The 24,866-nt window shown below is 38.9% G+C and overlaps 2 protein-coding genes across 6 annotated transcripts in view; both read left to right on the top strand.

Moving 5' to 3' along the window:
• The window catches only part of atp6v0a2a (ATPase H+ transporting V0 subunit a2a), a 29,881-nt gene extending 17,616 nt beyond the window's left edge, over positions 1-12,265 (top strand). For both annotated transcript variants that reach the window (XM_026942465.3, XM_026942466.3), the window contains exons 9-21: positions 125-218; positions 406-618; positions 1,075-1,225; positions 1,553-1,692; positions 3,396-3,553; positions 4,501-4,591; positions 4,824-4,942; positions 6,122-6,332; positions 6,424-6,543; positions 6,926-7,036; positions 8,098-8,215; positions 8,582-8,753; positions 9,814-12,265. In XM_026942465.3, coding sequence (XP_026798266.3) covers positions 125-218; positions 406-618; positions 1,075-1,225; positions 1,553-1,692; positions 3,396-3,553; positions 4,501-4,591; positions 4,824-4,942; positions 6,122-6,332; positions 6,424-6,543; positions 6,926-7,036; positions 8,098-8,215; positions 8,582-8,753; positions 9,814-9,916 — 1,801 coding nt within the window. In that variant the 3' untranslated portion in view covers positions 9,917-12,265. The remainder of the gene's footprint in view (positions 1-124; positions 219-405; positions 619-1,074; positions 1,226-1,552; positions 1,693-3,395; positions 3,554-4,500; positions 4,592-4,823; positions 4,943-6,121; positions 6,333-6,423; positions 6,544-6,925; positions 7,037-8,097; positions 8,216-8,581; positions 8,754-9,813) is intronic.
• Positions 12,266-12,400: 135 nt separating this feature from the next.
• On the top strand, positions 12,401-24,158 carry ewsr1a (EWS RNA-binding protein 1a). Of its 4 annotated transcripts, none has more exons than XM_034312375.2 (16): positions 12,401-12,497; positions 14,581-14,617; positions 14,816-14,867; positions 15,899-16,034; positions 16,245-16,440; positions 16,681-16,955; positions 17,081-17,240; positions 20,209-20,246; positions 20,869-20,886; positions 21,095-21,210; positions 21,457-21,586; positions 22,396-22,509; positions 22,638-22,782; positions 22,908-23,002; positions 23,131-23,380; positions 23,801-24,158. In XM_034312375.2, exons 1-16 carry the CDS (start codon positions 12,482-12,484, stop codon positions 23,838-23,840), a joined length of 1,818 nt encoding a protein of 605 aa, XP_034168266.1. In that variant the 5' UTR covers positions 12,401-12,481; the 3' UTR covers positions 23,841-24,158. The 4 variants fall into 4 exon arrangements, with proteins under 4 accessions (XP_034168266.1, XP_026798270.1, XP_026798271.1 ...); XM_026942469.3 differs by having other exon boundaries at positions 12,402-12,497; positions 15,896-16,034; positions 16,687-16,955; XM_026942470.3 differs by having other exon boundaries at positions 12,402-12,497; positions 15,896-16,034; positions 16,681-16,922.
• The last annotated feature ends 708 nt before the right edge of the window (positions 24,159-24,866 follow it).

Below are 24,866 nucleotides of genomic sequence, written 5' to 3'. Positions count from 1 at the left end.
ATAATAACTATTATGTTAGATTTGTTGAAATATGGTCTGCATTCTTTGCTTCTTGTGTTCTTGTTGTGTTATTACACCTGTGTGTCTGTGTGTTTGTGTGTGTGTGTGTGTGTGTGTGTTTCAGTTACCACTGCCATGTGTATCCCCACCCAGAGTCCGATGAGGAAAGAGCAGATGTAATGGACAGCTTAAGGACGCGTATTCAAGAGCTCAATAATGTACTTTCTTTACATTCTCTAAATTTCTTTCCTCATCATGCTTTCCTCATCATGCTAGAGGAACATAGACTAGAGTTTTACCAATATTTAAAGCTCTCAGTGAGGAAATGCCACAGAATCACTAACCCTAACCCTGTGATGTTACCTGTTTCTTGTGTGTGTGTGTGTGTGTGTGTGTGTGTTTCAGGTGCTCCACCGGACTGAAGACTACCTGAAGCAGGTGCTCCATAAGGCCTCAGAGTCAGCACACTCCTGGGTGCTCCAGGTAAAGAAGATGAAGGCCATCTATCACATCCTCAACCTATGCAGCTTTGACGTCACCAACAAGTGTCTCATAGCTGAGGTGTGGTGTCCCGTTAATGACTTGACCAACCTGCGGAGGGCTCTGGAGGAGGGTTCGGTGAGACGAAACTCAAACATACTGTTGTTGTGTTCTGTATTGCAGTTGTCCTGGTGTGGGCTTGGATCATTTGTAAATAACCAGATCCAGGAGGCTAATTCATCTTCTGTAGCAGTTAAAGAGAAACTGAGCTTGTAGCCCACAACTAAATGCTTAACTAAACACTAAAATAATGTATGTACGAGAATCACTAGCTCCTTTTTCTAGAAGTGCCTTAACTTGTTGGTATCTTTAGATTGGGGACAGTCTGCTCTAGCATAAGCATAAGAACGTGCTCTTCTGTATGTGCCTCTGGATAAAGGCATCTGTCAAATTCCATGAATGTAAATGTAACCTGTATAGATTGGTTTTACTACTCATATTGTGCTACTATTGTTTAGTAAAGAAGATAAAGGTGTAATTTTGCACTGAACTTTAGGAACATTAGGGCTAACTGATCTCTTTAAATGTGGACAGAGGAAAGGAGACGCCACTGTGCCGTCGTTTGTGAATCGTATCCCAAGTAAAGACACGCCGCCTACACTTTTGAGGAGCAACAAGTTCACATGCGGCTTTCAAAGCATCGTGGAGGCGTACGGAGTCGGAGATTACAGAGAGGTCAGTCCAGGTGAGTGGTGCTAATGATAACTCAGTGCTTTTATTCCTCAGTGACTAAGCCTGCATTCCTGCTAGCAACCACTGATTTTGTGTGCAAGTGCAGGACAATGTGAAATTTTATGATTCTTAATGGTAAAGCAACAAATCCAAATGATTTAGTCCAGTTAATTCCTGATACCAATTCTAGAGCACAGGTTTGTTTTTATGTTTTACAAATAAGACTAAAAAAATTGTATAATGCACAGACATATAAATTGCAGCACCTGCATTTCAGTGGTTCAGTGCATTTAATGATGTATAATTAAAAAGTATAAATAGAACTGCTTTCTGTCCACAGCACCCTTCACTCTCATCACATTTCCCTTCCTGTTTGCGGTGATGTTTGGGGATCTGGGACACGGCGCCGTCATGGCGCTCTTTGCCCTGTGGATGGTACTGAACGAGAAAAACTACAAACGAAGGCACTCAGGAAATGAGGTCAGAGCTGGAAACTAAATTAAAACTCTACTGAAGATGCTTTATTCATCAGAGAGGACAGTTAGGACACTCGTGTCCACCATTAAAAGCTGTTTTAACTTCATGCGCCAGGAAAATTTCATTCTTATTATTCAAAAATCCATTATTTTAACGTAGACAGATGCAGTGTTTAGCTGTGTGTTAAATCCTCATATGACACTGAAATCTATCTTAAATATCCTGGTCATACACTATTTGCTTTTTTCTGCTGATTATGATATATACACAATTATATTTGTATAAATTATAATATTTATAATTATATTATATCAGTATTTCTTTCAAATACTAACACATGCACTGGTGTTAATTGGTTTTAATCTTTTAAAGGAATGGTTTGGTCAAAGATGAATATTGCAGAATGTTCTCCTTACTTTGATTGCAGTCGATCAGCCAAGATGTGTCTGTGTCTTTTGCTTTGTACGGTTTAAGCACTGTGCAAACTGCAGGCCTGAATCACCACCCACTCACTTTAAAGTACATTAAAGTGGCTCAGTAAGGCTATTTCTAGAAAAACAGTTTGTCATTCTTTCATCTTCATCTTCATTACCTGCTTTATCATGGTCTGAGTCATGTATGTCATTGTGTATGTCGGGAATACACACTGGATGGGATGCCAGTCCATCACAGAATACAATACACACACACAAACACACACACAGACACACACTGCAAAAAAAAAGTCATTTTAGCAAATTAAAATATCTTCAGTGTAGTCAAAATGATCTAGTATTTCCTATTGTAAAATTAAAAGAAAATAATAAGATTAGTAAACTTATTTCTAGACTTTTTTTTTTTACTAATTTCAAGCTTGAAAAGTCTGGCTCTATTGATTATGCTCATTTTAAGCATTTATTTCTAGAAAGAAGCAAAATTGTCTGCCAATGGAATAAGAAAATTTAAAGCTTAAAATGAGTAAAAATGTCTAGAAATCATTAAACTTATTGGTTTAATGTTATAATAGAAAATACTAGATGAATTTGACTATATTCACTTTCTAGGAGTTTTTTTTTTTTTGCAGTGCATTTACACACTCCTTCATGCCTAGAGACAATTTAACATAGTCAGTCAGCTTTGTTTTTGGGAAGTGGAAGGAAACCAGAAAACCCAGAAGAAACCCTCTGTAGTGTGTATTGAGAAGCAGCAGGACACAAGTGTGTAAATAAAGCAGATGTTTTATTAGGGCAATCCATACAAATATACAAAATCCTAAACCTGGGAACACAGAAATCTAAGGCTCAGACTTAAAGACACAAACAAGACATTGGAACACCAAGGTATAAGTAGACAAAGTAACTGATGAGTAACACAGAACAGGTGCGCACAGTTGGCAAACAAACCAATGACAGGACGAGGGACAGAGAAAATACTGAAACAGAAACCAAAACAAACACTATGGGTGATTATTGCTATGAGAACTACAATGCAAAGGACAAATCTTTGACACCATCTATGAGGTTATCATTAACTGGTTATCATGGAACTGTGAGGTAGCAGCCTCCATGCTGCCTGAAACAGTTTATGATTTCATTGATTTGAGATCATGAACAATTCAACACAGCAAGTTAATGAGGAGTGTGTGAACATTTAGATATGGAGTTTGCACAGTGCACCTGCTAGAATGCATAAAAACCCATCTTGGATGTGTTTTTATCCGTGTGTAGATGTGGAACATGTTTTTCGAGGGGAGATATATCATCCTGATGATGGGTGTGTTCTCCGTCTACACGGGACTCATCTACAACGACTGCTTCTCTAAATCTCTCAACATCTTCGGCTCAGGCTGGAGCGTCAAGGCCATGTTCACAGAGCAGCAGTGGACGTAAGACACACACACACACACACACACATTATAGGCAAGTAGGGAAGCAGTAGAAAAAAACATGCAAGTGGAACAGTAAATTAAAATCATTTTCTTACTTATTTTATATTCTTCTTTTTTGTTAGTTTATCTTAAAATCTGGATATAAGATACGTCCCTGTACATTTTGGAGAAAAATCAACATGCATGATGCTTTGTTGCATTAATATCACAAGTTTATTGACATATTCAGTACTTTAGCACTTCCCACAGTTCTGGCGTAACTTAGTGTTTGTCCTGTTTTGCTGCATTTTGCTTCGAATTTACTGGGAAGTGGGAAGTTGTAACTTGGTATTATATCTTTTTTGACCTCAAGCTACAAAGTAGGGGAAAAAAAAAATGAACACCTCCGTAAGCAACAGTCTAGCCAGCTTAGTATGATGAGTGATGTACATTTACCGTCTCAAAACAGTGAACTGTAGAGTGAGTGTTACAGAATTAATAAGTGAATATGTCTGTATGTTGATGGAACTAAAGAAAACACTAGTATATACACTCTAACTCATTTAAAAGTAAAAAAAAGTCCAAACTTTGTTAAGGTTGATGCTGTGAACAGCCATGTTGAACTGAACTCGGGTGTTGAGGAATTTCATTCGGAAATTCATCTCGAGTTCCTGAATAGGAATTCAGAGTTGAGAGAGGTGTTTCCTTTGTTTTTTTCTAGTCAGTTTTGTTTTTCTTTTAAAAGTTCATTTCCATTGGGCTTTCAGTACCAAACAGTAGTGTTAATTCACACCACAGCCGACATATTACCGTAACTGCTGGAGTAGATGTTCTACCGTAAAGACACTAATACTAATACAAAAATGTTGAAATATACAGTGCTTTGCACATAAAATAACATAGAATCCAGAAAATACAGTACCTGCTACTTAACTCTATTTTTCTTCCATTTCTATATTATATAGAAATGAAACTTTACAGCTGAATGCTTTCCTGACGCTTGATCCCAACGTGTCTGGAGTTTTCACCGGACCCTATCCACTGGGCATCGATCCGGTATGGGATACAACATTTCTAAAGACTTTCATAAACATTTATAAATGGAGATTTAGGTCCTTAAATAAAATTATGTATAAATTAATTACTTAAACTCGCAAGCATATTAACATTTCTTTGTGTCATTTTCTGGGACACTTCTGTTTTTTAATGCTGGGCAAATGACTGAAAATGTGAATTAAGAGGTCTCATTTTCTCTCCCTGATGTGTGTGTGTGTGTGTGTGTGTGTAGATTTGGAACATGGCGACGAATCGGCTGGCTTTTCTCAACTCATATAAGATGAAGATGTCGGTGATCGTCGGGGTTTTGCACATGAGCTTCGGCTTGGTGCTCAGCGTCTTCAACCACCTGTGAGTCACTCACTGTCTGTCAGCCGCTCCTGCGTTCAAAAAAAAAAAAAAAAAAAAAAGCATATGCACTTCTGGTAGTGGTTCATTTTCAATTTATTTGCAATTCCTCTATTTACCTTAAAGTTAAGTGCAAATGTTTTCAAATGCTTAGGACAAAATAGAAAAGAAAATATATTTCACTTACAGCAGCAAGACATTCAGTTTGATTTCACAACCAACAAAAATGGAAAAATGTGTATGTTAAGAAAGTAAAAGGCAGTTTGCATCTCTCTTTCTAATGTCATGTCCAAATGTTATGTCCAACTTTTTTCTTTAGAACTGCCTCTCTGATATCACAGCAAAACGTTTCATTTTCTGCATTTTAAAATAATTTTTTAATTATAGCCACATTTTCCTGCTTTCACCCAGAAACTAAACTCTTGCACTTAAGTCTATCTATCTATCTATCTATCTATCTATCTATCTACATGTCTGTCTTTCTGTCTGTCTGCTGTGTTTCTGTCTACTTGTCTGTCTGAGTGACTGTGTTTGTCTGTCTGCTGTGTGTGTCTCTCTCTCTACATGTCTCTGCCTGTCTGTCTGTCTGTCTGTCTGAGTGACTGTGTTTGTCTGTCTGCTGTGTGTGTCTCTCTCTCTACATGTCTCTGCCTGTCTGTCTGTGTGTCTGCATGTATGTCTATCTGTCTACATGTCTGTCTGAGTGATCGTCTTTCTGTCTTTGTGTTTGTCTGTCTGCTGTATGTGTCTCTCTCTATATATGTCCCTGCCTGTCTGTCTGTGCATATGCATGTATGTCTATCTGTCTACACGTCTGTCTGAGTGACTGTTGTGGCTGTCTCTTGTGTTTCTATCTGCCTGTCTGTCTGGTGTGTGTCTGTCTGTCTACATGTCTCTCTGTCTGTCTGTCTGTTGCATGTCTATCTATCTGACAAACACATTCAGTGAGTCTCTGTCTCGCACTCTGTCTCTCTCTCTCTTTCTTTCATTGCTGTGTCTTTTTCTGTGTTTGTCTTTCTGTGTCTGTATGTATATCTGTCGACATGTCTGTCTGTAACCGTCTGGCTGCTGTGTGTCTATCTGAGCGTCTGTCTACATGCCTCTCTGTCTGTCTGTGTGTCTGTCTGTCTCTGTCTGTATCACTGAGTGTATGTGTTTCACATGTATTCTACATTTTCTCAGACACTTCCGTCAGCGTTTTAAGCTCTACCTGCTCTTCCTGCCTGAGCTGCTCTTCCTGTTGTCTCTCTTCGGGTATCTGCTGTGTCTGATCGTGTATAAGTGGCTGCGTTTCTCAGCGTGTGAGTCTCGCTCTGCTCCCAGCATCCTCCTGCACTTCATCAGCATGTTCCTCATGCAGTCCAGCTCGACCACGCCCCTTTACCCTGGACAGGTGAGTGATCACAGTGTATCTGTGCATACTGACCTGACTGTGTGTTATATACTAATGTGTGTGTGTGTGTGTGTGTGTGTGTGTGTATCAGACGGCACTGCAGGTGTTCCTTCTGGTCATGGCTTTGCTATGTGTGCCCGTGCTGTTGCTAGGGAAACCGCTGTACCTCTACTGGCTCCATCACGGCACCAAGGGCCTGGGAGTACGCAGGGTGAGTGTGTGTGTGTTCAGATAATATGATTATGATCAGATAATATGGGTTGCCAGATAATATGCTTAATATCTGAATAATAAGCTGGGATTTTAAGGGTTAAATCCTGACATTTACACTCTTCATGTTTGTTCGTAAAATGATGTCACACACTATTGATTGAGAGCTTTCAAAAAACTGTAATTACATGTATGAACAGTTTTAAAAATTTTAATTAATTACCATAATTCAGGCATGAATTATAGTAAACACACTTTAAGTTGCACTTTATAAAACACAACTTTACATATTCTGTGACTTATATAGTGTGTTATTGATTGTTCTCTGTGTGTGTGTGTGTGTGTGTGTGTGTGTGTGTGTGTGCGTGTGTGCGTGTGTGTAGGGTTACGAGAGAGTTCGGCGTGTGAGTGAGGACGATCTGTCCCCATCTGTAGTCCATGATGAGGAGGAAGGACTGGAGGATCACACAGGACGGGAGAGCAGCACACACCAGGTTACACACCCTGAACACTATGTTGGTCTTATTAAATACTTATTGTATTTATAGAATAAATAAATCTATAAATAGCTAATAAATGGAATAAGAACCTAAAATATAGATATATTATAGATATATAATGTATTATTATATATATTAATATGTATATAGATAATAGATTTAGAGAATAGATTTATAGATTCAACATATTTGGACGTGACGTGACAATACAAATGTGTTTATTTATTAACTGTTACAGCGCAGCATGATTCAATTCTCGAATATAATTATTGATGTGGTAACTTTTTTTATTAGAAGACATTTATTTAGCATTTACAGGAGGAGTCTTAGTGCTTTGTAACAGTCACGGTGCTTTGTAAAGTTTCATGGACAGAGGAGGCAGTTTACGTTTTCCAGTTTCTCTGTAAAATGACAAGCTTCATTTTTTGAGCGAGAGAGAGAGAGAGAGAGAGAGAGAGATGTGTGACTATCATGCATTAATAAATGAAACATTGTAATTGTTGGCAATGCACCATTGTATAAGTGGAATTACACACTCCAGACCATGCGGTTATATTAAAATAATTCTCTGCTTTGCATCATGTGACGTATCACCCCACCACAGCGTGGATTATTTTCGTATAACTGAACAGTCTGGAGTGTGTTATTCCTTTATATTCTGTTGTTGTTGTTGTTGGAACAAATGTACAGTAGGCCATTACTGCAAGAATGCTGTGTGTGTACAGATGTGTGTAAAATTTAATCCTGATCATTTAGATGCTGAATTCATTTAACAGACAGATGACTAACGTCATCTAGCTCAAAATTACTCTGTGCATCTTTCACTGGAAAAAAAATCTAACCTAAGCTTCGCCCTTTTTGAAATTTCTCTCTCTCTCTCTCTAACTCTATTTCTGTCTTTGGATCTCTTTTTCTCTCATACTGTCTCTCACTGGAAAAATAAGAGTATTAAGTCTGGCCAAAGTGGCTGGTAAATTAAAGGAATTTCCTGTCAGGGCAGGTGTTAAATTTGTATTTGTGTTTGTGTGCGTGTGTGTGTGTGTGTGTGTGGACAGTTTGATTTCGGAGATGCCCTGTTACACCAGGCCATACACACTATTGAGTACTGTCTGGGCTGCATCTCAAATACAGCATCGTACCTGCGCTTGTGGGCCCTGAGCCTGGCTCACGCACGTTAGTATACACACACACACACACGCACACACCCACACAAACACACACACAGACACAAACAAACGATCAAACAAACACACACACACACACACAAGAGAAGAGAGTAGTTTGTGAGGTTGTGTATCTTTTTACACAAAGGAGAAGGGTTTTAGCTTATTTTGATAAAATGACACACACACAGACACACACACACACACAAGAAATTATGGTCATTATATATTAATAATAATTAGTAATATTAGTAATAACAATATTATAAAGTATCAATATACAAATATAATTGTAAGCATTTTTGTTGGTGTCTGTTATTAAATGTGTGATATATTGTTTTTGGTTTCTGTGTGTGTGTGTGTGTGTGTGTATTAGAGCTCTCTGAGGTTCTGTGGACGATGGTTATGCGTGTAGCTCTGAGAATAAGCGTGCGTCTTGGCGTGCTCTTCCTCGTTCCTGTCTTCAGCGTCTTCGCTGTCCTCACCATCTCCATCCTGCTGCTGATGGAGGGACTCTCCGCCTTCCTGCATGCACTGCGCTTGCACTGGTATACACACACAAACACGCACACACACACACACACACACACACATATAGACAAACCAAGATTCCATCATTCTTCACTAATATTCATCAATAAATTAACTGACAACACGTAACATTTGACAGTTACGTTTCTCCCAGAAGTCTTCATCATTTTTACTACAGTGTGTTTTTATTGAATGAAAGCAACATGGATGACAACAAATCATATAGAGAACACTGTTGCTAGGCAACTAGGAAATATAGACATCAAGCTTAAGTTAGCTAATAGCTGAAGCTAATGATTTAGCATACTACTTCCTAGCCAAACCTAGGTGAAGGCAGAAAGAGTCAGAGTGGAAATGAGGCGTATTTCCCTCACACGTGTTGGGAAATTAGTAGGAAAAGACTCAGTACAGCTGAATTTACAGCGGAATTACTCTTAGCATCAACTGCTAAGCAAACTTGCTATCCAAGACAAATGCTAACTGAACTAATGTTACGTATTACGTTCAGTAATAAAAACGTTTGCTAGTGTAGCAGGGTAATAATGCTTTATGTGAGATTCTTTACTAATTACCACTTACTCATCAAATAAAACCTAAACTCTGCCCTTTTTGACCTCTCTCTGTCTCTCGCTCTCTCTGTTTCTCAATAATTTTGTCTCTCATTCTCTCTAAATGTCTGTCTTTCTCTCTGTGTGTCTCTCTCTCTCATTCTGTCTTTCTCACTCTTTCTTTCTTTCTCTCATACTCTCTCTCTCTCTATTTCTCTCTGCTTGGTCTCTCTGATGGTCTCTCTTTGATTTTCTTTCTTTCTTTCTTCCTCTCTCTGTCTCTCTATATCTCTGTCTGTCTTTGTCGGTCCCTCTCTTGCTCTCTCTCTCTCTTTCTTTCTTTCTTTCTTTCTTTCTTTCTCTGTCTCATACTCTCTCTCTCTCTCTCTCTCTCTCTCTCTCTCTCTCTATTCGGCCATCTCTTTGGTTCTCTTTCTTTCTTCCTCTCTCTGTCTCTTTATCTGTCCCTCTCATTCTCTCTCTCTCTCTCTCTCTCTCTCTCTCTCTCTCTCTCTCTCTCTCTCTGCAGGGTGGAGTTTCAGAATAAATTCTACAGCGGTACAGGTGTCAAATTCGCCCCGTTTGACTTTTCCCTCCTACCCTCAGTCTTCGAGCAGGACGGATTACTGTGACAGGAACAGTTTGCTTTTCAGCTCGTCCATCATGACGTACTGTCGCTCACAGACTTCCTCGTTACAGACCTCAGCTCAGCCGGAGTGAAGAGAGCGTCCGGACGCTTCGTCATGTCTCCTTCACGCTTTTTAAATCCCACACAAATCCGCCTTCGAGTCATGTCATCCATATCAGCCGTATATCAACGCTGGTTCCATTTGACACCTCGGTCTGTTCTATTTCTCTTTAGACAACAACTTTGAATTCATCACCTTTATTCAGTTCTGTCATATCAGAGTTTAAAAGTGCCATCAAGTATTTTGCAATAGACAGTTTTGTACGTCACGTGTACTGAGGATATGACAGTTAGCTGCGGATTTTAAACACACACACACACACACACACAAAACATCCAAGAAAACTTGTGAAAACTTTTGTAAGTAGAAAAAAGTCATACAGAATCAAGTGTATGGAGTTCACTTCCTGTTTAAAGTCATGAATCTAATGGCAAATGTGTCCATTTTTGCTGTGAAGATGGAAATTAGATTTTATAAATGTGATATGAGACTGTTCTCACAAAATTTTTGCTAGCCGCACTTGCAGATTTACAAATCAGACTATCTCATTGCTGAATTTATGTCCAATTAATATTGACAGGAAAATAACTACATACGTGTCATCCATGCATTCAGTGAACTTTTCATTCATTGAGTACACTATTAAAGCATAATTTCCGGAAAAAAAAAATCCTAATGGCTGGTTATATTTTTCACTCATAAGCATATGCTAGTGTTTCAGTTTTTATATCATTATAGAACTTTTTTTTTATCACGGTGTACCATTTTACCACCATATTATATATTTAAAAATGTCTTGCATTGGGTCAGTAATTTAATTCAACATTCAAAGCTAAGATTTTAAAACTTTAGAAAAATTCTTGGATTGTGTTCTGTATGGAGGACGCATTGTGATGCTCCTTCAAGTTTCCTTCATATAAGGGACTTTAGCAGACAGTTTTGTTAAATGCTGCTTTCTAAATTTGACAACTTCATCTCAGGAGCAAAAAGAAAAAATAATGCTGCCCACCTCATAAGAACACATATCAATATCACATGTCCTGAGTATCATATTGTGTGATATTGTATTTTATCAGGTTTTGCCCTTATTTTAAGGACATGTGTGAAGTGTGTAGTAGAGAAATTGTAGTTCTTTTGGCTGCTTATGGCTTTCATTAATTTTTTTTTCATGTGAATGGGTTAGACTTTATAAATTAGTAGACTTAGAAAGAAAAGCTTGATAAATGCTTTTGTAAGCTGGCTTTGCAAATTGTAGTTTTTTTATATCACTCATTTATTTTTTATTGATCCATTTAGATTTAATTCGTTAATCTGATTGTTAGCTACATTCACCTTGTAGGTCCAGTGCAAAATTAAGGATGCAAACGTCAGGGACTAAACATGTCTTGGCTATCTTACTAAATTTTACGTAAGGGGGAAATGATGTGAATTAAAAACATTTTCCTCTAATCTTGTTGGGGATCAAGACTGTTATCAATTTGAAGTTGTAAAAGAGAAAAGTTATTATTATTATTATTATTATTATTTTGCTATAACCTTCCAGCTTTGTTACATATATAGTTATTATTTAATATTTCAGCAGTCATCCCGGATGTTACACTTAGGAAAAATGGGATTCTTGCTAGTTGACATCACATCAGTACATAATTACACCACCAAGGTACATGTACAAAACAGAGGAAGGAAAGTAAACAAGTTTATGTAAATGTAAGAGAGACAGAAATCTAACATAATCTAAAGAGCAGGCCTGCATATCATTCAAATTGGCCGATTTAGTCTATTTTGTCTTTTAATTTAAGCACGATTGCAAATCTATAACAGTTTAAAGTCACAAAAATAAAGGATCCAAAATAAAATAAAATAGGCTATGTGATGTTACTTATAATAACACTATAATTATATCTCATATTTCTTATTCTATACAACACAGCAGTACATTAAGCTATGCTCTTTAAAGAAAATACCTTTAAATGAATGCTTAAACATAGCCATTCTTTAAATGTTACAGATAACCTTTAAAAATAAGAATGTAGACATTAATATGGCAAATCTGTTGGCTTTATGACAAGCAGGAATAAATCTAGTAGAGACTGGAACAGCCATATTCCTTCATTCCCTCCAAATAGGGCTCACACTTATATCCTAGATAGTATAAGAGAGTAATATGGTAATTATGGTAACATACTCTCGTGGCGTACTACTTAGTACGCTAGTATGCGTGTTAGAAACGTAGCCTGGATACCTGTGTCGTCATTACGGACGGATCCATTCGATATTTTTAAGACGGTACATATTCATTAAAAACCTCTCCGTCAACCAATGAAAGTGTACATTTTAAGCAATTCTCGTTTTCTAAAGCTAAAAACAAGTTTCATGTGAGTAGGTCAAAAAGAGATTGTGTCTTTAAATACATTTTCATAATATTGTATTGCGTGGGAATGGAAGCGCCCTGTCGCCATTTTCACGCATGCGCACTGGGGTTGGTAGCGAGACACGCAAATCCACGAAATGGCGTCCGCAGCAGGTAATTCAAATCTTTGTATGGACAAAAAAAAACATCCAATTTTTCTTTTTCTTCATAGAAGAGTCATTGTAGCCGATAGGAATTGTGTGCGTGATTAGATTTAGTTGGTATTATTAGTATTAGCGATAGGCGGTATGTTTATCTTTGTTTGCATAACCCGTTTTTCGCTTGTTAGATTAGCTGAGCGGGTTGCGGAGGCTAAATCCCAAATGGCTGCGTACTTCCTACACTAGTGCCCTACGTAGAATCTAAAATAATTGCACGTGCGCTCTAGATAGGGGACTGTAGACAGGTATTTAGGACTGAGCCGTTGTTTTATCAGGCCGGTTGCTTAGCAAGGCTGTAATATAGCTGGAGAGCGATGAAAATGGTCGCTTTAAATAATTAATTAAGGTGAATATAGAAGAAGTAAAGCTTTCAGTGTTGTAGCTAGCTGGGCGCTACATTAGGTAGAGAGTTAGCGAGATAGGGAAATAGATTTTGGAGAGATTAACCTTGGCGTAAACGTTAGAAAATGCTCCACTGGATTTAATAAGTTGTATATTTTCAAATGCTAATAACAGTGGAATAAACACAAGCAAGGCGTTAGCTGGATAAGTCGGTTAGCTTTCACCGTTTTAACCGTTCACGTGCTTCAACAGGCCGGAGGTTGAGCTTTAATTACCGCAGCTTAACGGTTTATTTAGATATTGTTTTGTTTTAATCACATGATTTACTATACTCAGTAACTTGTAAGTTTAATGGTGCGTATGTTATAATTTAGCAATGCATTTCTGAAGTCTCTTTGTGTTCAGGACACAATGGACTGTGCATGAACGTCAGCCTCAACAATTTCGTTTTCCAGCTTCTGATCCAGAAATGGATTTGAAATCACATTAAATATGTGGGAAATGGATTAGGGATAAGATTTATAGCTTGAGAAGGTCGACATTTGTGGGTTAGCTGCACATTAACAATGCCTCTGTGCCTCATTGGGATTACAAACATCAGGATTAGAGACAGTTATCCTTTCAGTAGCAAAATGAACCTTTCCTAGTCATGTCTGTTTATAGTGGATAATGTTTATGCAGGGATAAAAACATTTAACTGTACAGGACCCAGAGACTTACTGTAACCTGTGAAGATAAAGACAATCTCGCTGTGTATCTGAGCACTAGCGGTATCACGGCCGCCATCTTGAACAAACCCAATCACCTTTGTTTTATCTTGATTGCGTTTCAGCATCATTAACACACCGGAAGTGCTGGAGTACTGAATATAGTTCATCTTAGGGGTGAGGGATATGATAACACACAACATGTAGTACACTGTGTAGGGTTGCAAAGAAACTGCCAACAAAACAGTGCTGACATTTTAAAACATTGTGCCAAAGCTGCTGTTGGGTTCTTAAGTCTGATTGGTCAGAAAGAAGGCGTTGATTAATTTTCTATAACAGCAGCTCTGACAGTAATTCCAGCTGTAATTCAATTTACATTAATTACATTAATGCATTTGTTCAAATTCAAATTACAGGTTTATATTAATGCGTTTGTTCAAATTCAAATTACAGGTTTATATTAATGCGTTTGTTCAAATTCAAATTACAGGTTTATATTAATGCGTTTGTTCAAATTCAAATTACTGATTGTTGATATGGTGAAGTTTCTCTGTGATGAGCTGTTTAAGATTTATAGAAGGAGCCTCCAGTGTCAGCATCAGTAATGTTTACGCTTTGGGAAAGAGTTGTATGTTTTCTGGTTCCTTTAAACCTAATCATGGATTATTTTTCTACGACAGCATGTCTTGTCATGGTTTATTTCTTGCTTAATGTTGAAAAAATAGATAGACATTGAAAAGGAGAAAACACAAATTTTGAAAATTGAGCACTTTACAAGATTCAAAAAACAGTTTCAAATTAGTTGCTTCAAATCAGAGTTTTCAATTTAAAAAAAGTTAGATCACAGTATCTCAAAAGTGTGTTGTAAATTAAAGTTGAAAATAAAAATACAGACAGTGAGCAGTTGCTCTTTGGTCCCTTTGCAATTGGTGGAACCCTTTAACTTTTGTAAAAATTACTAACATGGAGTGTTTTTGGTTGCTGCAGATTATAACAGTTACGGACAGGCTGGAGGCCAGCAAGGGTAAGAATTTTTTTTTATCCGGTTAGCAGATAATATTTGTTTACTTTATTAGTTAGTTTACTACTGGCTCGTAATGTGTTGTTTTGCATGCTGTGCCATTTGCATTATATGTCTATAATCCTGAGAGGCTGCTGAATGCTGCTTCCTTTTGATTTTCCTGTGTAGTAGTTTAGTTAATGTGTGCGTTTGTTTGCTCAGGTATGGCTCCTATGCTGCCCAGCCTGCTCAGGCCTATCAGCAAGGTACCCAGGTAAATCACTCAGCCGTTCACTCACTCACTCACTCACTCAGCAAACTGCCTTTTAGTCAAGTCCTCTTTCCGAGTGAAAGGAAAACAAACCCTTCAGGTCTATGGGAGATGGCATTTAAGCTCTGGTTTGTTTTAGAGGATACAACTGTCTCTTAAAATGTCTATTTCAAAGGCTTTTTTGTTTATTTAAAATGTCAGCTCAAGAGCCTGCTGATTTTCAACGGCCTTGAGTTCAGAAGTAAATTTCCCACTCATTTTCTCCATAGACTAGAAGGTTATTCAGCAAAGAGTTTAAAGTGTCAAACCAAACAGCTATGAGATGACCTCATAAATAATTTCAAAGCAACAACATTTTGAAAGACAAGAAAAAACACGAGTACAAGACTCTGTGCTTATTGTCTTGTACAAGCGTAAGAACTACCGTTCCCATAACACATTCCAGATGCCATCTGGATCATCTTTCCTCCACTTTTAGCCTGTTTCTGCCATTTCCATTAGACATATTAGAATAGTAATGGTATCTAAGAGTATTAATACCTGGTTTCTATGAGCTATGCTTCATGTTCACAAATATAAACTTTAAAAAAAGGCAGACCAGTCCCAAAAAAAAGGTGGTGTTAATTCAGTCTGTATTCCATGGTTACAGTGAAGTCGGTGGTGAATTGCACTTCTGGGTTTTCTGAATAATAATTATAATAATAATAATAATGATAATAAACTTTATAATAACCTTTATTTAACCAGGTAAGTCAATTGAGAACCAGTTCTCATTTACAATGGCGATATAGTATTGTATACAGTATAGTGTAATATAGTATTGAACCTGGACATTAACAAATGATTTTGTATTTTTATTTATTTATTTATTTTAAATCAGACAGACTTGCATTCTACAGGAGCGTATAGCATTTTGTAGCTCATAACTCAGTCTTGTCAGGTTTAAAAATTCTTTGATGCCAAATTTTTTTCAACTTTCAAAAAAAAATTCTAAAAAGTGTGGTCTTACCATCATTGATTTGTGTGTTTAGCAGTCATATGGTCAGCAGCAGGGCTACGGCTCCTACACCCAGCCTGCTGATTCAGCGTACTCCCAGAGCGGCAGCTCCTCTGGAGGGTACAGCCAGCAGGCTTATGGGTCTTCATATGGACAGCAACCACCAGCCAGCGGTGAGGGTTTTTATAATGCTCATTTAACTATTTGACCTGTTCTGTGCTCAGATTATGCTGCTTATTTATCAATGGACTTGAAAAAAAAAAAAAAAAAAAAAGTTAAATCTACAGTATGGGACAGTAAATGTGTAGAAACCCTGGTGTGATATTTATTTAAACTGTCTGAGCATAAGTGTATTTTAATTGTAAACTTTCTCCCGTCTATAGGTGGCTATAACGCTACTCCGGCTGCCCCTCAGGGCTACTCTCAGCCCGTCCAGGGTTACGGAGGCAGCGGTTATGATGCGTCCTCTGCCTCCTCCAGCACTAATCAGGCCTCATATGGCAGCCAGGCTGCATACGGAGCCCAGCCTGCTTACACCGGGTACGGACAGCAGGCCGCTGCTTCTTCAGCTCCTCCCAGGTACTGCAGCTATTTATAATCACGTTCTATTCATAATTAGCAGTGTGGTTCTCTCCAGCACTAAGTTTAGAGAACCAACATGTTTATGAATAGCCATTGTGCCTTATTTATCCCCAAGGAAATTACAGGTTTTTATGTCCCTGCTTTGAATGAAAGTCGTCAGCTATTGTAGCCCACCTCTGGAATAAGAGCAGGTCCTGTCGTGAATGATTTTAACTGCAGCTCTTTATTCTCTGTCAGTTACAGCTCTGGTGGTCAGCAGACTCCAGGATATGAACAGAACTCGTATTCCCAGCAGCAGCAGAGCGGCTATCAGAGCCAGCAGGGCAGCTACGGACAGCAGAGCTCCTACAGCCAGCAGGGCGGATACCAGCAGCAAGCTCCGCCCCCACAGCAGCCTCCACCTTCCAGCTATCCCCCACCCTCTGGGTCCTACGGACAGCCTCCTGCCAGTCAGTATGGGCAGCAGGGCAGCAGTGGAGGTGCATATGGACAAAACGACTACAAACCCCCTAGTCAGTATGGTAGGGTGGGGCATACATGGATGTGGTTTCAGCCTAAATCAGCTGCAGCCACAAAGCCTACTGCTTATCTTTGTAATTGATTTTTTTTTTTTTTTTCCTTGGTTTTGTTTGTTCAGGTAATTACAGGCAGGACCACCAGAACGGCAGTTACTCCGAGTCCGGTGGTTATGGCGGTGGAATGGGAGGGGGGGAGAACCGCGGGCGCGGCAGAGGGGGGTTCGACCGGGGCATGATGAGAGGAGGAATGCGTGGGGGAATGAACCGTGGAGGCATGGGGTAAGTGTGTGTGCGTGTGCGTGCCACAGTCACTTCCATTCCCTTATACAGGAGCTGTGAACGGCCATAAAGGGGCTGAGGGCTATGCTAAATACACCCCCAACACGGTTTCTCCTGTGATTGAGTGGGCTGAATTCAGTTATGCAGAGCGAGGCATTACTAGAATGTAGGTCAAAGCGGATTGTTGGAAGGCTTGCTGTGTTGTAAAGGTAGTGGAACAGCAGTAATTGGCAAACTTCAACTCTTAATTTAAATAAAGTTGGTTATGAAAATGGAAAGTGTAGATGATTTAAATAGCTCTCAGCCCTTAGCTACATGGCCGAAGGTAAGAGGTTGCAGAACTGTTATTTTGGGGGAAAATGATCAAAAATCATTTCCACATCAATGTTTCATTATTAAAAGTTGATTGCGTGTGACAGAATCTAAGCTCTACTCTGTAAACAGAAACCTGAATAGATTTGGCTTTGGTTTGCCACATAAAGACTGAGTTAATGATAGGGGTTTATTGATCTTTTTTTTTTTTTTTAACCAGGTAGTCAATGGTCGTAGCTTTGAGGCACTTTATCAACGTGATATTAATAGATATTTTTCTCTCTGTGTATCTAAGAACATTCTGCTATTGGCCACCATTTGAATTAGCTACAGAAGTGCCGCAAGTAATGCTTTAAATTGCTGGGTTATTCTGTATTTCTATATGTGTCTGCAAAATGGAATCGCATCTTTTTATAAACTTATGACCTTCAGATGGTTTCTAAAATATTTTTGGAAACGGATAAATTAAGCTAAAACTCTTACAGTCTGTTTTTAACAAACACAATTCATGTATCTTTTTTTATTCCCCTCCAGATTAAGGGTGTATAATGGTCTTGGTGGGCAATTCTGCCAATGTTTTGATCAAAAAAGAAGCTCTCAAATGTTTCCAAAGGGTTTTCTGTGATTTTCAAAGGTTTTGCTGATAATCCAGTGATGAACAGGTGGTATTTGAATTTTGAAAGTGAATGCAGTGTTTCAAATATTGACACATTTCCTGGTTTTTCCTGGTTTCTGGGTTGCTAAATTGTGTCAGTTTACATTAAAATAAGATGGTAATGTGTCTACTGCCTTCAAAAAAGGACTTTAGTGAATATTTTAACTTTGGAAAAAATGATGAATCTCTATATCAGGTCTGTAAAAGGTCCATCCTCACCAAGAAGTGTTACTGTTTACAAAAGTGTTAAACACTGAAACAATATTTGCCTCAAGTAGCATTTTTTGTGTAAAGCATTGGAAACAAAAAGGGTATATTTTATTTAGGGTAATGCAAAATATTAAACCCGCTATAATGTACCACTCTGCACCAATAGCCCTGGAAATGAATTAAACGAATCAGTTGTCTGTCTTCTGTTTAATCTGTACCCAAATTAGAAATGCAAAACGCTTGCTTTTAGGCAGGAGTTTCTGCTGCCGTTTGTAGGTGGTGCTTGTTTTACTGCCAGCAATTTGCCCAAATACACTGCATCCATTTTCTTTTTCTTTTTTTTTTTTTTTTCCCTTAATGAGTTCTGGGAAAATATTTTAAAAATAATTTTCATATGGTTATTGCATTTGTCTCTTCTGAATGAATATGAGCAATTCTGCTTTAACATGCTTTGTCACATTTATACGCTGCAGGTAACAAAGTGAGAGCCATGTTAACACAGCAATACATTTACAGTACCGCTACTCAGTTCAGTGTGGCCCGGCAGCCTTTTCAAATGGGGACATAAAGAGTTGGTGGCGTCATTTAAAGCGAAGAGATTCAAGTGTGGTTTAACCCTCACGGGGGAATTGCAGAGAAAAGAGTCTTGTGTGTTTATTAACCCAAAAATAACTGTAATGCTGTATTTGAATGTTTGATAGCATTTTTACTTTGTATAATTATTTCTTAAACATATTTGTAACAAAGGAATGGTGTATATTTTAGTTTCACTGCTTTATTTTATTTATTTGACTGAAAGTGCATGTACCAGCTTTGTGTAAGCCGATTGTTTCAGATGCAGTCAGAAATTAGAATCATTTTTGTGGTAAAGGTGGGTGATGTGACAAAAAAAAAAAAAAAACAGTTAAGTTTTGCCTAGTGAGGCTTATTCAGCTAATCCTAATGTTTTAAGGTTGCTTTTACCAGTATGTAGACAGCTCAACTTCAGCCTTATTTTTCTGTTAGAAGGAAACACAAGTGATATTAAATTACTTTTGACTTTTTCTTCAACTCGTGTTGAAGCCCTCAATGTTGGCTTCTACTTGAAACCTTTCTTGATTCCTGAGAACTCTCCTATTATGTCTTGCAGTAGCCAATTAAAACCCCCATTTTTCATAAGCTTGATGGCTGTGGCTAAGTGTGGGTGGAGCGTTTGCATTGATCATGAACATCCAAACAGCATAAGTGTTTAGTGATTATGTCAATCTTGATCAAGATGTTGTATCGCCCACCTGTATTTTTTTTTTTTTAATTTATTTATTTTTTTAACTGAATTCACTTCGCATATTACAAGATTTTGCACAGATGATACTTTTGTTTTTTCTTTGTTCATTCTTAAAATGATCAAATCATACTAGCAGAGGTTTACATTTTCCCCATACAATAACCCAGCTGCTGGGCTGCATCTGAAACAATTAATTCATTTTTATTTTGTGTATTAAAAAAATATATATATATCCACATCTGTGGTAGTAAAGAAACTTCCCTGTTTTATTTAACCATTCTTACCAATGTTCAGCCACAAACATGTAAAGTACTTTACGCCATTTGAACACACTCTCCCCTCCCCCGAAATAAGTGTTAACTAAACCAAGTGTTGTAACTAGTAACTAGTCTGGGGGATGTTTAGGGCACATTGTTTGGGGTGTGTAGAGCCAGACGTGTCCACTCTCCCCCATAACCCCCATTTTGTGGTACTGAAGTGGCTGTTTAAAGGGAAAATCGCCTTCATATCTCCGCTTATTCCCCCAGCATCACTGGAGACAGAGGTGGCTTCATTAAGCCTGGTGGTAAGTTTTAATGAGAATTACCAGAGCATACACAAACTTGCTTTTGTTCCACCATTTTCATGGATATTTGATATTACAGAGGGGAAATATTCCTTTTTTTTGCCTTGCCATGCAAAGACACAAGTCTGCCGGCTAGAGTTTTAAGGGTTGTTATGAACAATTATCTATTGGTTGACAATGGGGTTGGTTCAGTTTAATAACAGAAATATGGGTTTAAAAATTACGGACTCCTTCAAAGAGTTTTTCACATTTTAGGGTTTAATGGTAACTGACCGTGCGTCACACACAATGTCAGGGTTTACTGCATTTTCTATGAAATTAAGGTACGGAGTCCAATTTGGGTTTGTGGTTTGGCACGTTTTTGCTATTCATGGCACACTTGCAGAAACAGTTAGGTTCAGGTGTACAGGTTAATTTGAATAGATTCTTTTAAATATTTTCCCCACAATATTGAAGCACAATGGTATCTTACTTCTCTCCTTATTTTTGAATGCTCAGAAGAGCAAGTGTGCCTGGGAAATCTTTACCTGGAGTTGGTCATGTCAGTGTTCAGAAAGTGAAGCATGTAGACTAACTTGCTCTTTTTCTTTCTTCCTCCCTCTGTCATCATCTTTAATATCAGGACCAGATGCAGACATGGGTAAGTGCAGCTTCTTCTGAGTGTTTTTCTTTGTTTTTGTTAGAATTTTTTCCCCCTTATACAAAATGTGTAGTGTAAAACGTCTTTAATGGGTGCAACCCAAGGCCTACATTGTGGATATTTGTGTGTGTGTGTGTGTGTGTGTGTGTGTGTGTGTGTGTGTGTGTGTGTGTGTGTGTGTGTGTGTGTGTGTGTGTGTGTGTGTTAGGTCGCCCAGAGGAGCAGGATGACTCAGAGAACAGCACCATTTACATCACCGGCCTGACTGAAAACGCAACAATGGATGAAGTGGCTGAGTTCTTTAAACAGAGCGGCATCATCAGGGTGAGGGAACAGTGTGTGACTGATACCGTCACTGTTTAAGCAAGAAAGAAATCATCATATTAAATGGGAAGTGGGTATAAAGATCAACTGATAACCAGTTGGTCAGTTTAGGCAAATTGTTCAATGCTCTTCACTGGAACTGATGTGGGAATATGAATAGGAACCAAAAAAAAGGTTGCTTTTGAATGACTTGGGCTTTGTAATTATAAACAGGTTTATTGACATGTTGTGCATCTTCTCCCCCAGATTAATAAACGTACTGGCCTCCCCGCTATAAACATCTATACAGACAAGGACACGGGGAAACCAAAGGGCGACGCCACCCTGTCCTACGAGGATCCGCCGGCTGCCAAGGCAGCAGTGGAGTGGTTCGATGGTGTGTTTGATTACAGTTTTTTCACTCATACATACAGGATTCAGAAATCTCACTCCACAACCAAGAACTGTTATTTCAAAAGTTCTGTAATGAAACATAGAGAAGTGTTCCAACTCAATCAACAGCTCTATCAAATAACAATTGCCAAGGGTTGGTTAGAGTGTTGGGAGTAGTGTGTTCCCTGGGGAGTTTGGTAAGCACATTATCATGAAACTGATGTACTAGCCATAGTGTGAAGTGCTCTGCACTTATTGAACAGAGTTTGTAACCTGCCCTGCGTAATGGAAAGGACGGAGCCATCTGAGCCCACTGCTGTTAGATTTCTCAATGGATGACGCACCAAGTGTGAAGTTAACGGTGGCCATTTTGGGTTCTTTTCGATGCTGTTCAGGCAGACCTCCAAACGGTCTACTAGACAGTCAATTACATAGTTAACAAGTCTGTCAGATTTGTAAAGAATAAAACACAACAGGACATGCTGTTCTAGGAAAATCAGTGATGCTGTGATGTGACTGCAGACCAATGCAAAGTAGAGAAAGACTCACCTGATTTGAATGCAGCAGCTCTGTTTCTATATTCATTATCTAAACAATGTTAGGAATGTACGTTACATTTTTATTTAAATGCTGCTGTCAGCATTTCTGTAATTGGGGAAAAAACACTAATGTTCCCAAAGCAGGTTGTCTTTTGCCAAAGAAGAACCCATTATTTAAAAATATTTAATTTTATTTTTAAAAACTCCTAAAATATATAAGCTTTGTCAGTATGTGAGTTATAAGTAGTTGAATGGTTTTCTTTGTTCTGCACAGGTAAGGACTTCCAGGGGAAGAAGCTGAAGGTGTCGATGGCCCGGCGGAAGCCCATGATGATGAGGGGTGGGATGCTGATGAGGGGAGACCGTGGGGGCATGATGGGAAGAGGAGGTGAGTAACCAGGAGGTCTTTAATGAAATCTGTTTCCCAGGGAACTATGTGGAAATGGTGCTACATCGCAGGGACATCGTAGGATGAGTAGGTTTGCCCTTATAACAAAGCTGATTTTGTGCCCGTAGGGATGATGGGTCGAGGTGGCATGGGAGGCCGTGGTGGAGAGCGTGGAGGCTTCATGCCTCGAGGGGGACCTAGAGGAATGGGCCGAGGGGCACCGACTGGTGGAAACATGCAGCAGCGGGCTGGAGACTGGCAGTGTCCTAATGCGTAAGATTCCCCTTTTCCCCTCCCCTTCTTTAAATCTTAAGACCTTTTGCTGTAAAAAGTCTTTGCTGTGTAGTGTCATGCCTTGCCTCCCATGTTGATTATTTCTTTCTTCTCTCGTGTTGCAGTGGATGTGGAAACCAGAACTTTGCTTGGAGGATGGAGTGTAACCAATGTAAGGCACCCAAACCCGAAGGTTTCGGTCCACCTCCCTTCCCTCCAGGTAATGGCATCTTTGGAGTTTCTTCTCAAAGGATAAAGATTTATTTTTCTGACCTGTCTTGAAGTGCAGACTGTAAGACGTGTTTAAAACCTCTCCTGAAGCTGATTTGACTTGCTTGTTGTTTTCAGGTGGTGAACGTGGCCGTGGTGGACCTGGAGGCATGCGCGGCGGCCGTGGCATGGACAGGGGTGCACCAGGAGGCCCCGGCGGTCCTGGAGGATTCCGTGGGGGCAGAGGGGGAGACCGCGGCGGCGGCTTCCGTGGCGGCAGGGGCATGGACAGAGGTGGATTTGGTGGGAGGGGCCGAGGTGGACCTCCAATGGATGACATGCGTGGAAGGGGCCGGGGAATGGGACCACCAGGGAAGATCGACATGAAGTGAGTCGGACTTTCACTGTGAAGGGAAACGTGGTTTCGGCAGCAATTCTTACATAGTTAAAGAGAAATTGTCGGAATAGACTTGTTTAGCATGTTGGATGGTCTTGTTTCTGGTTTTACTTTTATCAGTATCATCAGAGTTAATTGTTGGTCTGGCAGTGTTGCTCATAAGGCAGGCAGGCCATTGGACCTGGAGTAACTGAAACACATTTTAGTGTTTTTCTTGCTTTAGCATCTATTTTAACGTGAGAGGCACTCTGTCAGGTGTGCTAGAGCAGGGAAATATGTAGTACAGCTGAACTAGAGAGGCTAGACTGGGCAAATGACATTACTCTTTAGAAAATACAAGTTAATGTTTTAGCTCATGGACAGTGTTCACTAAATGATAGTTGTGTAATTCTGTTATTCTGTCTTTCTCAGGGGAGATCATCGCCAGGATCGGCGGGACAGACCATACTAAACCTCCCCACTACGCTTTTCATTCAGAAGATTTTAAACTTGTAATTCCATATTTATAATGGTTAGTGTTGGAATTGACTGGTAGTCCTTTTTATTTTTTTAGATTTTGTTCGTTTTAGTTTGTTCTTTTTGTGCTTTGTATTTTTCGCTCACAAGTCCAGATGCCATGCATGCTGTTCTGTGTACAGAATGAGTCTGTGCAAAATGTTTAATTGTGGAACAAGCTTTTTTTTTTTTTTTTTTTTTTTTTTAATGCTTTAAAGCTGTTTTTCTTTTTAGCACCCCTTCTTGTGTAAATTGAATTAAAAACGAAAACAAACTTGGTGCGGTTATTTTGATGTAACAGCTCATTGTATGATCGCTTGTGGAAAGAATGTGTTCATTTACCACATCGGCGCACTTTGTATGTACTAACTGTAGCATGTACAGTTTTGTCCTAGTAAGTATTTAGTTGAATAAGGTGTGTTGAAAATGGGCAAACACTAAACTAAACTAGACTCCAACCCTCAGGACTGGAATTGATGACCCTGTGTTAGTCTCAGATCTTTTACCCTGCATTCACACTAGCAAACACCAAATGATAGTGAGCTGTGATTACTGATAAGCGAAGCAGCGTTTAAATTGAGCTCATTTTTCTTGATTAGTTCAAAGGCTAAGTTCAAGAACTTCAAACAGCTCTACTGAGTTCCCATACTCCACAGCATTCTGTCCAGTGATCTACAGTTAAAATGTGAGTTTCATCCACATGTTTAGGTTCTCATTTGCTTTGTGTAAAGAAAATAGCTTCATTTTTTTTCCTGAGTTGTATTATATACCACAGTGCTTGCATCTGTTTGGGGCAGAAGGGTTGATTACTTTTCTATAACAATGATGTGCAGAGAATGTCCTATCAATGGGCCTTATTTATCAGTCTGGATATGAATGTGTAAGTTGTTCAAGCATTTACACAGGAATTATGGTATTCATGAAAATCCCATAAACTCAGAAAAATATATCCTAAATGTGTATATTTACACACAAGAAGAGT

This window comes from Pangasianodon hypophthalmus, chromosome 17 (assembly GCF_027358585.1).
Source record: "Pangasianodon hypophthalmus isolate fPanHyp1 chromosome 17, fPanHyp1.pri, whole genome shotgun sequence".
NCBI lineage: Eukaryota > Metazoa > Chordata > Actinopteri > Siluriformes > Pangasiidae > Pangasianodon > Pangasianodon hypophthalmus.
The sequence above is the reverse complement of the archived record's forward strand: the minus strand, read 5'-3'. Positions and strand labels throughout refer to the sequence as shown.

Coding starts and splice junctions, on each gene's coding strand:
- ewsr1a (XM_026942468.3), top strand. Junction 16,441..16,680: donor GCTTCTTCAGCTCCTCCCAG/GTACTGCAGCTA, acceptor ATTCTCTGTCAG/TTACAGCTCTGGTGGTCAGC. Junction 21,211..21,456: donor AACAGAGCGGCATCATCAGG/GTGAGGGAACAG, acceptor CTTCTCCCCCAG/ATTAATAAACGTACTGGCCT.